This window comes from Panthera uncia, assembly GCF_023721935.1.
Source record: "Panthera uncia isolate 11264 chromosome B2 unlocalized genomic scaffold, Puncia_PCG_1.0 HiC_scaffold_24, whole genome shotgun sequence".
Taxonomy (NCBI): Eukaryota; Metazoa; Chordata; class Mammalia; order Carnivora; family Felidae; genus Panthera; species Panthera uncia.
This window is the reverse complement of record NW_026057580.1, coordinates 50,139,307-50,152,780: the sequence shown is the minus strand read 5'-3', so window position 1 is coordinate 50,152,780 and position 13,474 is coordinate 50,139,307. Positions and strand designations below refer to the sequence as shown.

The window sequence follows — 13,474 nt, the reverse complement described above, 5'->3', positions numbered from 1 at the left end:
CCATTTATAGAGTTATGCCACCATCACCACAATACAGTCTTGGAACATTTCTATCACCCAAAAATGTTGCCTTATGGTTGCTTGAGAAAGGTCATAAGAAAGGGTGTGTAGAGGAGGAAAAATAATTTTTCCTTTACCCTTCTAAGTTCTTGGGTAAGACCACTGTCATATAAGACTGATTAACAAGAAAACAACAACACATAATTTTATTAACAAGTGCACTTCACATATATATGGGATATACCCAGGGGTAAAAATGAGTAATTCCTCAAATGTGGGTAATTTTTCATACATTGTGCTATGTCCTCAGGGAACCCTCTTGATCTTCTTGGGAATTTTAGAAACATTATTCATGTGGAAACGTTTTTTGCCCACCTCCACAGTTCCCTAGTTCTAGAAGTCCTGTGCTTGAGTTTGAGTTCCCCCAGAAGCTAACGTTCAAACCCTAGGGGAAAAAAATTCAAATTCAAATACATGTTTAAAAAATTTTATTTTTATGTAATCTCTTCACCCAACATGGGGCTTGAACTCACAACCCGGAGATCAAGAGTCACAGGCTCCACCAACTGAGGCAGTCAGGCATCCCTCAAATACCTTCTTAAAATATTGACTCATGGTATACACTTGCTATTAGAGATCTACCCCCCTTTAAAAACACTTTTTAGGAATATAATTTACACAAGGTGCACAAATCTTGTGTACAATTTTTTGCTTTTTAAAATTTATCTACTAGAGTAACACCACCAAGAGGAAGATAAGGAAACATTTCCATTACCATAGCATGTTCCCTCAGGTTCCTTGGTTGTCAACACTTCTCAGAGCAACCGTTAGCTTGACTTTGTCATTATTTTGGCTTCTTCTTGAACATCACAAAAATGGAACTTTCAGGTTCTCTTCTACTCCACCCTTTTAAATTACGTCGTAATATAATATATATGCCCTACTTTACTTAAATATTCCCTAACTGAACACTTATTTCCAATATTTATATTAAGGATGCTGCAAGGTGGGGCGCTTGGGGAGCTCAGTCCTAAGCCTCCGACTTCCTGAATTCCACCCCTGCATCAGGCTCTGTGGTGACAGCTCAGAGCCTCGATCCTGTTTCCCTGCTTGGGATTCTGTATCTCCCTCTGTCTCTCAAAAATAAATAAACATTAAAATAATTTAAAAAAAAAAGAATGCTGCAAGGGGGGGTGCTGGTCATACTTGTGAATTTCAATAGGAGGGAGGCACGGTGGGCTGAGGATCACATGCCGCTATGGGCTCCCTCAGTTCCGGGCCTAGTAGAATCTCCTGTCTCGCTGTCCCGCCACACCTTGTCTCCGGGACCTACCATCACTGCAATGGTCGGACCCGAATCACGATATCGATGCCCGCTTCAAACGTCCTCCCGGAACTGGGGCGGTAGTGACTCCCGCTGTTTCCGCTGCTGAGGGGGCGGGGCTGGGGCCGCCCTGCCGTGGCGGTGGTGGTCGAGGGCTGATGACGTGGGGCGCCGCGTGCTCCCCCACGTGTGCTGCACTTCTCCCGGTGTCTGCGGGGCAGCCGTGGCTGGTTCCCCCGGTGGCGTAGTTGCTGGCACCTCCAGCGCGGGACCTCGGTGGCTCGGGGGCTCCGAGCGCTAAGTAGGGAGCGCTGATGACCGCCGGGGGCGGAGGGTCTGCGGTCATGGAGCACCTTTTCCTAGAGGTGGCGGCCGCGCCGCTGCGCTTACTCGCTGCCAAGAACGAGAAGAGCCGCAGCGAACTGGGCAGGTTCTTGGCCAAGCAGGTAAAAGAAGGAGGGAGAGGGAAAACGCCGGGCCGCCCCCGGCCGCCCCCCTCGCGCGTGCCCTGCGACCCTGAGTGAGACGCGCAACTTTAAGGGAGGGGAGAAGCGGCGTTCTGTCACCCTGGCCCCCTCCGCAGGGCTGGTCTGGGGCGGAGACGTCCGCGCGTGTTTGAGGAAATTGGAAGAAGCCTTTTGTGTGTATCTGAGAGACCCTTCCATTCTCCTCCAACCTACTTCTGTCTTCTCTCTGTAGCAGACGTGGCCTTCCGAAAGAAATGTGGTTTGTTTTTCTGTAATTGAAGTTGTATCTCTGCCCATTTGACATGTGTATTAACTTAAGTGTGCCAAGTCTAGCCGCCCCTGTTAGTCTGGGTGACTGTTTCTCTTTTCTGCTCCATCCTTTAGTTGTGGCCGGCTGACACGTATTGATTGCGTTTCTGCTTTGCGTGAGGCACAGTATGGTTCTGTGAGGAGACAGAGAAATTCGTTACGGTCTCTGCCCCCAGGGAACTTAGCGTCTATTTTTGGAGACCGTTCATAAACACAGAAAACAACTGAAGGACAAAGCAAGACAGCTAATGCTGTGTGACATTAACCGTAGAGACTATGATGTGGATTAGGATTTTCTAAGAAATGGGGTTTTGGCCTTTTAAGAGCCTTCTCTCAACTCCCTGCTAAGTTGAGAACCTTTATCATGCATTTTATTTTCACGTTGTATTTTAATTTCCCATTTTATGCTTCCCCACTCCCAATATCTCTGAACTTCTAGAGAGTAGAAAATGTGTTTAGTTTATTTTTTTCCTTCTAACTCCCGTATCTAGAACTTACTTATTCAGTCACGAATGCATTGTGTACACATACATCCTTTTGCTCAGGAAGCGACGGGAGTATTTTGGGTCTGGAGCTGCAGAGAACTAACATGAGAGGCATTTCTGTTTGGTGACAACAAATTGAACTTGTAAAGGGCAGGGGGAGGGGGAGAAGAGGGGTGGGAGAGAAGGTCAGAGATACCCTGGGGCCTCTGAGCCCCAGTGAAGGGAATCACTAAACATGGTGATTCCCTCTGGTGAATCAGAGGGATGTTGGTGGGCTGGACTAAGGAAAGAGATCATCACTTTGTATGAGCTAGCTTTTGGTGACAGTCCTGAGTTACGGATTGTTGATAGATGTATTTTTCTGTAAGTGGGTGTTAGAATTTAGAGCAGAGGTTCTGAAACTAGGGATCATAGACCAGCAACAGGGGATTTGTGTTTCTCTACCACTGTAATTGGGTGTAACATAGATGTTTATGTACTGGGGGTAGGGAGGGGAAATGGTTTGTAGCCTTTATTAGATACAGTTTTAGAGAATCTGACAGGTGTGAGAATCACTCATGTGAATTCTGAGATTGTATAGAAATAGTATTAGACTTGAAAGCTACTAGAAAGTTCATTTGAATTAAGGAGATTGGGACACCTTTTTTGTGTGTCACATTGTCAGATTCTCTCCTGAGATGTCTTTCGGTTTGTTCCTTATCATTTTCATGATTAATTTCAAACCTTTCACTCAGAAGACTTGATTGTGTTGCCATTCTGTATTTATACTATTTTTTGGAAACAAAGCAATTTTTATGGGAAAGCAAAGCCTTTTGAAACATGATTCTCATTGCAATTGGGATCTGAAGTAAGAATTCTTTAGGATTGTGGGTTTTTTGTTTTGTTTTGTTCTTTATCTCAGCTGGTGACAGCAACTTCTGCCTATCCACTTTAGAGAACTGAGTGTCCTCACTCTTCTCACTTCTTTTCCTTCACATATGGCCAAGTCTTCCGTGTTTTATTTACTGAGTATTGAATCTATTACTTCCTTTTCATCCCTATTGTCACCACCATCCTACAGTTCTGACTCCATTCCAGTGTGGGTTTTCCAACACCTCCAAGCAATTCTCAGACACAAACTGGGTGTCTTATAATTTAACTCAATTCTGACACTGTCTACTTGGAGATAACATGAGATCCCACGTGTTAAGGGCTGAGTCTTTCAAAACTGCCCTCCCCACCTCTGAATGCCATTTGAAAGTCCAGGTTGTCACCTGTACTTCTGACCAACTGGCTGTGGATTGGAGGTTCTCTACAACCCCCTCCTTGGGTTTGATTAATTTGCTAGAGTGGCTCACAGAACTCAAACATTTTACTTACTAAATTACTGGTTTGTTATGAAAGGATAGAATTCTGGAACTGCCAGATGGAAGAGATGCATAGGGACAAGGTATGTGAGGAGTGCAGAGCTTCCATCCCCTCTCCAGAGGTGACACTTTCTCCACATATCCATATTTTTACCAACCTGGAAGCTCTCCTGACCAAGTCCCTTTGGGTTTTTATGGAGGCTTCATTACATAGGGTATAAGTTATGAAAACTTTAGCCATTGGTGTTGGAATTCATTGACCAACCCTTGGCCCTTGAGGTGGAGGTGGGGGTGGGACTGAAAGTTCCAACACTAATCACTTGGTTGGTTCTCTTGGCAGCCAGTTCCATCCTTGGGTGCTTTGCAAAATTCACCTCCTTGGGGCGCCTGGCTGGCTCAGTAGGTAGAGCATGCAACTGTTGATCTCAGTCTAGTGAATTCAAGCACCGTGTTGGGCCTAGAGCTTACTTAAAACAACAACAACAGCAACCCCACCCCCGCCCCCCCCCACACACAAAATTCACCTCCTTAACATAACAAAAGACACCTTTATCACTCTGCTCACAGGAAATTGCAAGGATTTTAGGAGCTCTGTGCCTGGAATGGGGTTGAGAACCGAACAAAAATGTGTTGTTATAAATCATATCACACATCCTTACCTCCTTGATTACTGTCTATGTTCAAGAAAAGCGGAATGCTTAAGAGCATGCATGGATATTGAAATGAAGTATGGCTAAAGATCAAATTCTCTTTTACATAATTGCTTTTGGGGTTTGAACAAGTTACCTAACTCTCCTGAGTCACAATTTCTTGATATATTACATATGGTAGCTACTACATAGTTGGAGGGGCTCTGGAACCAGACTGTGACGTGGATTCTTGGTTCTCCTAGCTTTGTAACCTTGACCCCTTTTTAATTTTTCAGTTTCCTTATCTGTAAAATAGGGATATATTGCCTGCTTTATGGGTTGCTGTGAGGACTAGATGCCTACACTATAGTAAGCACTCTTTGTAGAAGTGGTTCTTAATTATTATTGCTATTAATAAGGTTGTTGTAAGATCCAGATAATGCATGTGAGGAGCTTACCAAAATGCCTAGCACAGAAGAGGTAATCAGGGGCATCTGACTTCAGCTCAGGTCGTGATCTCGCGGTTCATGGGTTTGAACCCTGTGTCTGGCTCTGTGCTGACAGCTGGGAGCCTGGAGCCTGCTTCAGATTCTGTGTCTCCCTCTCTCTCTGCCTCTCCTCCATGCACGGTCTGTCTGTGTGTCTGTCTCAATAAATAAACATTTTAAAAAATTAAAGAAAAACAGTAATCAGTACATATGAGCTACAATAATACTTTTTTATGTTTATTTTTGAGAGAGCGAGTATGTGTGCTCGCAAGTGGGGGAAGGGCAGAGAGGGGGGAGAGAGGATCTAAAGTGGGCTCCATGCTGACAGCAGAGAACCTGATATGGGGCTCAAACTCACAAACCTTGAGATCATGACCTGAGTTGAAGTTGGACACTCAACTGAGTCATCCATGTACCCCAATATAATAATTTTTAAAAACCGCTTTATTAAGATATAATTCAGGTACCATATACTTCTTCCATTTAAATTTATAGTTCAGTGGTTTTTGCTGTTTTCACAGATGTGTGTAACTGTTACCACAGTTTTAGACTGTGATGTTTAGACATTTTCATTCTTTTGTAATTTTTAAAATTATTTTTTAATTTTTTTTTAAGTTCATTTATTTTGAGAGAGAGAGTGCAAGCAGGGGAGGGGCAGAGAGAGAGGGAGGGAGAGAGAATCCCAAGCATGCTCTACACTGCCAGTGCAGAGCCCAATGTGGGGCTCGAACTCATGAACCATAAGATCATGACCTGAGTTGAGATCAAGAGTTGGACGCTTAGGCTTAGCTGACAGAGCCACCCAGGAGCCCCTCTTTTTTTATTTAAAAAAGTCCCCCAACATGGGACTTGAACTCATGACCCCAGGTCATGAGTTGCATGCTCTTTCAACTGGGCCAGCCAGGTGCCCTGACATTTTCATTATTTCAAAAAGAAGCCCCCATACCTTTTAGATGGTAGCACCCCCCCATTCCCACCCCAGTCACTGTGCTCTCCCACAGCTCCTCAGGCAACCACTAACTTAACTTTTTTTCTCTGTGGGTTCCCTATTCTGGTCATGAATAAGACATCTGAATCTATCACCATTCTGCATAAAAGCTCCCTATTATCTCTATAATAAAAATTTCTAAGTGGTATATGAGGTGTTTTATATTATTTGAAAATTTGTCACTTAAAAAATGAAAGAAAAAATTTTTTCTCTCAACTTTTTTTCCAGTTTTTGTTTGAAATACTTTTAAATCCAGTGCAGTGGTTCTCACCTGGGGCAATTTTTCCCCCAAGGGCAAATCTGGAGACATTTTTTGGTTATCACAACTGTTGGTGGGGTTGCTTCTGGCATATAGTGTTTAGAGGGCAGAGATGCTGCTAAATGTGTTACAATGCATGGGACAGCTTCCACAAAGAATTATCCAGCTCCAAATATCAGTAGTGCAAAATTAAGAAAGAAACTCTAAATATATATGTGTCTAATAACAGTATCAAAATATGTGAATCAAAAAGTGACAGAAAAGGAAAAATAGACAAATTCACAATTATAATTGGAGACTTTGACACTCTATCCTGATTAATTGATAGAACAAATACAGAAAATCTCTAAGCATGTAGAAGACCCACTATCAACAAACTTGACCTAACTGACATTTCTAGATTGCTGTGCCCAGTAACTGTAGGATACATATTCTGCACATCTGGAACATTCCCCAAGATAGACCATATTCTGATTGATTAAACAAGTTTCAATAAATTTAGGAGAATTAAAATCATGCATGGTATATTCAGTGATCCCAATGGAATTAAATTAAGGAAGAAAAAAAACAACCAAAAGATAGTGGGAAAAATCCCTAAATGTTAAAGATTAAAAAAAAAAAAAAAGATGGTTAAAGAACAATCACTGAGTCAGAAAATCATTTGAACTGAATCATGATTTAAACAAATTGAGGGAGGGGGCACCTGGGTGCCCGAATAATGATTTCATGGTCTGTGGATTCAAGCCCCACGTTAGGCTCTGTGCTGACAGCTCGGAGCCTGGAGCTTGCTTCAGACTGTCTCCCTCTCTCTCTGCCACTCCTCTGCTTGCATTCTGTCTCTCTTTCTCAAAAATAAACATTTAAAAAATTTAAAAAAAGGTAAGTTACTAATAATGAACAATTTATGAAATCAGTGTTTGAAGAATATAAATTACCAAAGCCCACTCAAGAAAAACAAGCTAGGAATAAAACAGAAACAAGTTAGCAATAGAATAAAACATCCTCAAGCTGATACAGAGCATCTACAAAAACTTAATAGCTAGCGTCACAGTTAATATGTGAACAACCCAGTTTCAAAATGGATAAAAGATGGGGCACCTGTGTGGCTCAGTCAGTTCACCATCTGACTTCAGCTCATGTCATGATCTCTCGGTCTGTGAGTTCGAGCCCCATGTCGGGCTCTATGCCGATAGCTCAGAGTCTAGAGCCTGCTTCAGATCCTGTTTCTCCCTTTTTCTCTGCCCCTCCCCTGCTCATGCTCTGTCTCTCTCTGTCTTTCAAAAATGAATAAATGCTAAAAAAAAAAAAAAAAAATTAAATGGATAAAAGATTGAACAAATGTACAACAGATGATAAATAAATGGCCATTAAGCACTTGAAAAAATTCTCAACATCTGTGGCATCAGAGAAATTCAGATAAAAGCACCAGATTCCATTCCCCCTTCTCTAAAATGACTAAAATTTCAACTGACCATACTATGTGGTGGTGAAGTTATGTGGCAACCAGAGGTCTCAGACATTGCTGGTAGGTGTAAACTGGTACAACTACTTGTTTTAAAGTTAAACACTGAGGGGTACCTGGCCGACTCAGTTGATGGAGCATGTGACTCTTGATCTCGGGGCTATGAGTTCAAGTCCCACATTGGGTATAGAGCTTACTTCAAAAAAGAAAAAAAGGCTAAGTATCTTGTTTTCTTTTTTTTTAAGTAGGCTCCACACTCAGCGTGGAGTCCATTGTGGGGCTGGAACTCAGGACCCTGAGATGAAGACCTGAGCCAAGATCAAGAGTATCAAGAGTCGGATGCTTAACTCCTTGAGCCACCCAGGCGCCCCTTCCTCATTTCCCTCAGGGGTGGAGAGAATCTTAAGTAGGCTCCACACCCAGCACAGAGCCTGACCTCGGGGCTTGACCTTGAGACAACCTGAGCTGAAATCAAGGGTCCGTGCTTAATTGACTGAACCACCCCACCCGCCCCTTTTCCTATTTTTAGTATCTGATTCAACTAACCCTGTTTTCCAGATTATCTTTTTTTTTTTTAATTTTTTTTTTTAAAACCTTTTCCTTTTTCTTTTTTTTTTTTTTAACGTTTATTTATTTTTGAGACAGAGAGAGACAGAGCATGAACAGGGGAGGGTCAGAGAGAGGGAGACACAGAATCCGAAACAGGCTCCAGGCTCTGAGCTGTCAGCACAGAGCCCGACGCGGGGCTCGAACTCACGGACCGCGAGATCATGACCTGAGCCGAAGTCAGCCGCTTAACCGACTGAGCCACCCAGGCGCCCCTCCAGATTCAAGAGAAGGTTCATGAAGTGATGTTCTCTCTGGAGATTTTTTTCCCAACTCACAAGTTTCTATATAACATGTCCAGGACAGTTGCACTTTTTTTCATTCATTTTCTAAGTGATGTGTTTCTTTTTCTTCACAATATAACCACTTACTATCTACTTTTTTGAATGATATCTTTTTTTTTTTTTAATTTTTTTTTCCCAACTTTTTTTTTTATTTATTTTTGGGACAGAGAGAGACAGAGCATGAACGGGGGAGGGGCAGAGAGAGAGGGAGACACAGAATCGGAAACAGGCTCCAGGCTCCGAGCCATCAGCCCAGAGCCTGACACGGGGCTCGAACTCACGGACCTCGAGATCGTGACCTGGCTGAAGTCGGAAGCTTAACCGACTGCGCCACCCAGGCGCCCCTTGAATGATATCTTTAGAGGGCTTCATAGCATGCCCCTGTGAATCATGACCAATTCTGTTAAAATTTCCTTGCAGGACTAATATTGATAGAAATTGTTCCAATATAACATCTTTCCCCACTCAGTGCTTTGTTCAGAATTAGGAATTTTTGGGGGCACCTGGGTGGCTCAGTCGGTTGGGCGTCTGACTTCGGCTCAGGTCATGATCTCACGGTTCATGGGTTCGAGCCCCGCATCGGGCTCTGTGCGGACAGCTCAGAGCCTGAAGCCTGTTTTGGATTCTGTGTCTCTCTCTCTGCTCCTCCCCCACTCGTGCTCTGTCTCTCTGTCTCAAAAATAAATAAACATTAATTTTTTTAAAAAAAAAGTATTAGGAATTTTTGGAGCACTTGCATGGCTCATTTGGTTAAGCATCCAACACTTGATTTCGGCTCAGGTCATGATTTCATGGTTGTGAGATGGAGCCTCACATGGGGCATGGAGCCTGCTTAAGATTCTCCCTTTACCTCTGTCCCTTGAGTGTGTACTCACACATGTGTACGTGAGCTCTCTCTCTCTTTCTCAAAACAAAACAAAACAAAACAAAACAAAACAAAACAAAACAAAACAAAAAAAAACCCTAGGTGTTTTTATGAGTGAATGCCCTATAATTTGAAAGACTTCGTAAGAGCTCAGGTGTAAGGTGACCTTATTTGAGAGAGAACTTTGGAGAAAATTGTTATATTTTTGCATGGGGTATTTAGGTTGTGCTCAAGCTGCAGTCTTAATAGGTAAATGTTTTGTGTGAAATGCCTTAGCATAAACTCATAGCATTGGACTTGGTGAGTATTTTAACCCTGCTGTCTCATTGTCGGCAGCAGGGGTTGTGTAGACCCACGTGCACACTAGCAATATGAGACTGTAGCATTTTACATGGAATTCAGGTATCAGTCCTTTTCCTCAAACCTCAGTGGACTGAAACTTCTTTATAACAGCCTTTCACATTAAATTAACTGCACTCTTCTATTGCAAAGCCCTTTTCTATGTTTTATAAGATAAACTCATTTATGATATGTGGAAATTGGATGTTTTGATTCTAAGCTAGGACTTTTTCCCTTTTGCAGCAGTGCTAACAAGCAGCATTTACATAAATATATTGTTTTGCCTTTCTCTCAGGTGTGGACACCTCAAGACCGCCAGTGTATCCTGAGCACCTTAGCACAATTACTTCTGGATAAAGACTGTACTGTGCTGGTTGGTCGCCAGCTGCGCCCTCTTCTTTTGGATTTGTTGGAAAGGAATGCTGAAGCCATTAAAGCCGGAGACCAAATCAACCACGATCTACACGAACGGCTCTGTGTGTCAATGAGCAAACTCATTTGTAACCATCCTGACGTCCTCCCGTGAGTAACAATTTTATTCTTCACTTTTCTCCTTGAGGTAGTAGAACCTGCTGTCTCCTGGAAAGTAAAGGGGTGTGAGCTGAGAAGGGAAGAGGAGAAATACAAGAAAGAAGGAAGATAAGTGGTACGTGTTCTTTGGCTTCAAGAATTATATCATCTGGTGAGATGAGGCAGATTTAAAAAGAGTTTCATCTGAGGCTCTTATAGCATCCATTTCAAATGGCTGCTTGCTGGAGTAGCTGAAGGGTGATGTTAGAAGAGCTGTGGTGTCCTTTCTAACTTTCTATAATCTGTCCAAAGCAGTTTTGTGAGAAGTTATACTAGAACTGGATTCTAATGTATTTCTCTTTTAAAAAAAAATGTTTTTTAATCTTTATTTATTTTTGAGAGAGAGGGAGAGACAGAGCTCAAGCAGGGGAGGGGCAGAGAAGGAGGGAGACAGAATCCGAAGCAGGCTCCAGGCTCCGAGCTGTCAGCACAGAGCCTGACATGGGGCTTGAACTCGCGAACTGCAAGATCATGACCTGAGTCGGACACTTAACCCACTGAACCACCCAGGCACCCCTAATGTATTTCTCTTCTGATCTGCTCTGTGTCCAGCCTGTGCTGGTTCACCCTTCCTTAGGCAACCTTGTTGTCCCCTACTTCTGAGAGGTCACCATATTGATGCCAAACTTATTGTGCACCAGATCAGCATAGTGCATTGCAGTCAAGAACTATAGCTCAGCAATCCTCCTCCTGCCTCATCCACCTGAACAGCGGGGGCTACAGGCACGTACCACTGTATCTGTCTTTGTCTTTTAAATTAATAGCAAAATACTGTTAGTATGGAGTAAAGGGCCAGCAAAATGAGTATTAGGGTTTTTTTAATTGAGAAGGTGAAGAACTTTCACTCTAAACTTGAATAGTATCTTTGCAACTAATAAGAGTATTCCTTATATCCATTCCTTATTTATTAGTTTTCGTTTGGCTTTCTTAGAAGTATGATCTCTAATCTGGTTCATGAATGAAGGGAATAAGAACTGAACTCTTGGCAGAAAACCATAATTTGTATGAGATTTTCTTTTTTTTTTTTTTTTAACATTTATTTATTTTTGAGACAGAGAGAGAGCGCGAGCGAGCGAGCGAGAGCGAGCATGAGCGGGGGAGGGGCAGAGAGAGAGGGAGACACAGAGTGTGAAGCAGGCTCCAGGCTCTAGGCTCTGAAATGTTAGCACAGAGCCCAATGCAGGACTCAAACTCACAAGTCGTGAGATCATGACCTGAGCTGAAGTCGGACGCTTAACCCACAGAGCCACCAGGGTACCCCTGTATGAGCTTTTCTAAAAGGGGAGGGGGAAAAATGGGCCCAGTTTAATGGAACTAGAAGATATACAGCAAATATCATCATTATACGTGGTAATTAGGAACATAAGCTGTGGGTTGATTGAAGGTTGAGATTGTGGCCTCACTTAGTACCCATTGATGTACTTGACTGGTACCATTTCATAACGTGTACTGACTGCCCTGTACTTACTATATAGAATTGACGTGTGGGTAACTTGAACCCCCGTTTCTCCTAGGCCTTTGTGGTACAGTGCTTCTGGATTGTGTTTGAGAATCGTTAAAATGATGGATTAGTTACATCTGGTTTCCCATCCGCTTTGCACTTTATGTTCTTATTAAATGCATGTGAACACAGAGCACACCCCTACTTTTTCTTCTTTTCATTTTGCCAAGGCACTATATTTTATTTACACTCCCACCTTATTTCAAAAATTATATAATGCAGTTTATGAAGTTTCTTGTGCTAGAGTAACTTAAAAACAAGCCATAAAAAAAAAGAGCTGTGTGTAAATGAATCAATACATGATGTAAAATGAATTATAGACAATGATGTAGAATGAGATTTTGATTTTCAGTTTTAAGAATTGTAGCTCATTAATTCATGTGCCCTAAATTTCCTCTGTAGAGGAAATATACCTAATGTGTTAGGGATATACCAAATATATTTAGATAGGATACAGTCATTCAGTAGATAAATATAGAAGACCTCTCTTGGGGCCACATCATGGGGGTAAGAAAGTCAAATATAATGGGTTCTTGTATTTTGAAAACAATTGAATATAATGCTAATAGAGATGTTAGCCAAATACTTAAGGGGAGCAAGAAAATCGTTAAAGAAGAATGACTGTTGTCCTCTTGAAAATCAGAGAAAGTTTTGTATTGTGGCAGATTGTGGAGGAAGAGGGAAGAGAAAAAGAATGAAGAGAAGAGAAATAGGATGGTAATGAAGATCTAGGAAAAAGAGAGAGAGAGAGAGAGAGAGAGAGAGACAGACTGGAAAGGAGGATCCCAGTCAAGCTCCCTAGAATCCTAGTGCTTGCCCTTCATTTACTGGTACTTATCTCTTTCTGAGCCCAAGGTGTTTGGGGCTTCCATGAGGTTCTTTAGTAGTCTTAAACATTTCTTTTTTTTTTTAATTTTTTAAATGTTTATTTATTTTTTTTGACAGAGAGAGAGAGAAAATGAATGAGCGGGGGAGGGGCAGAGAGAGAGGGAGGCATAGAATCCAAAGCAGGTTCCAGGCTCTGAGCTGTCAACACAGAGCCTGATTGCGGGGCTAGAACCCATGAACCGTGAGATCATGACCTGAGCCGAAGTCGGACGCTTAACCAACTGAGCCACCCAGGTGCCCCTTAAACATTTCTTTTTTTTATCTTGCTTATATTATTTGTTCATTACTGGGTTCCCCCTTCCCCTGCCCAGCTTTATTGAGATTCAATTGAGATATTTTTATTGACATATAATATTGTATACATTGAAGGTAGAAAACATAGTGATTTGATACATGTATATATTGTGAAATATGCCACAGTAAGGTCAGTTAACACATCTTTCACTTCACATAATTACCATTTTGTTGTTGTTTGTTCATTGTTTTTGATTCTAGAATCCTTGAACACGTTTTACTTTTTGGCAAATTTTTTGTCAGGACTTTGTGAGTGCAATCCTGGTGTATTGATTCTTTCTCTATTCTAACATATTAGGTTTCCAAGTTCTTTGTTTTGTTTTGTTATTCCCCCAAAGATTTTACTTTTTGGGGCACCTGGGTGGCTCAG

General features: G+C 42.1%; 1 protein-coding gene across 1 annotated transcript in view; it reads left to right on the top strand.

Moving 5' to 3' along the window:
• The first annotated feature begins 1,488 nt into the window (after nucleotides 1–1,488).
• MDN1 (midasin AAA ATPase 1) overlaps nucleotides 1,489–13,474 on the top strand; it is a 174,473-nt gene continuing 162,487 nt past the window's right edge. Inside the window, exons 1-2 of the mRNA XM_049652926.1 lie at nucleotides 1,489–1,770; nucleotides 10,147–10,373. Coding sequence (XP_049508883.1) covers nucleotides 1,639–1,770; nucleotides 10,147–10,373 — 359 coding nt within the window. The 5' untranslated portion in view covers nucleotides 1,489–1,638. The remainder of the gene's footprint in view (nucleotides 1,771–10,146; nucleotides 10,374–13,474) is intronic.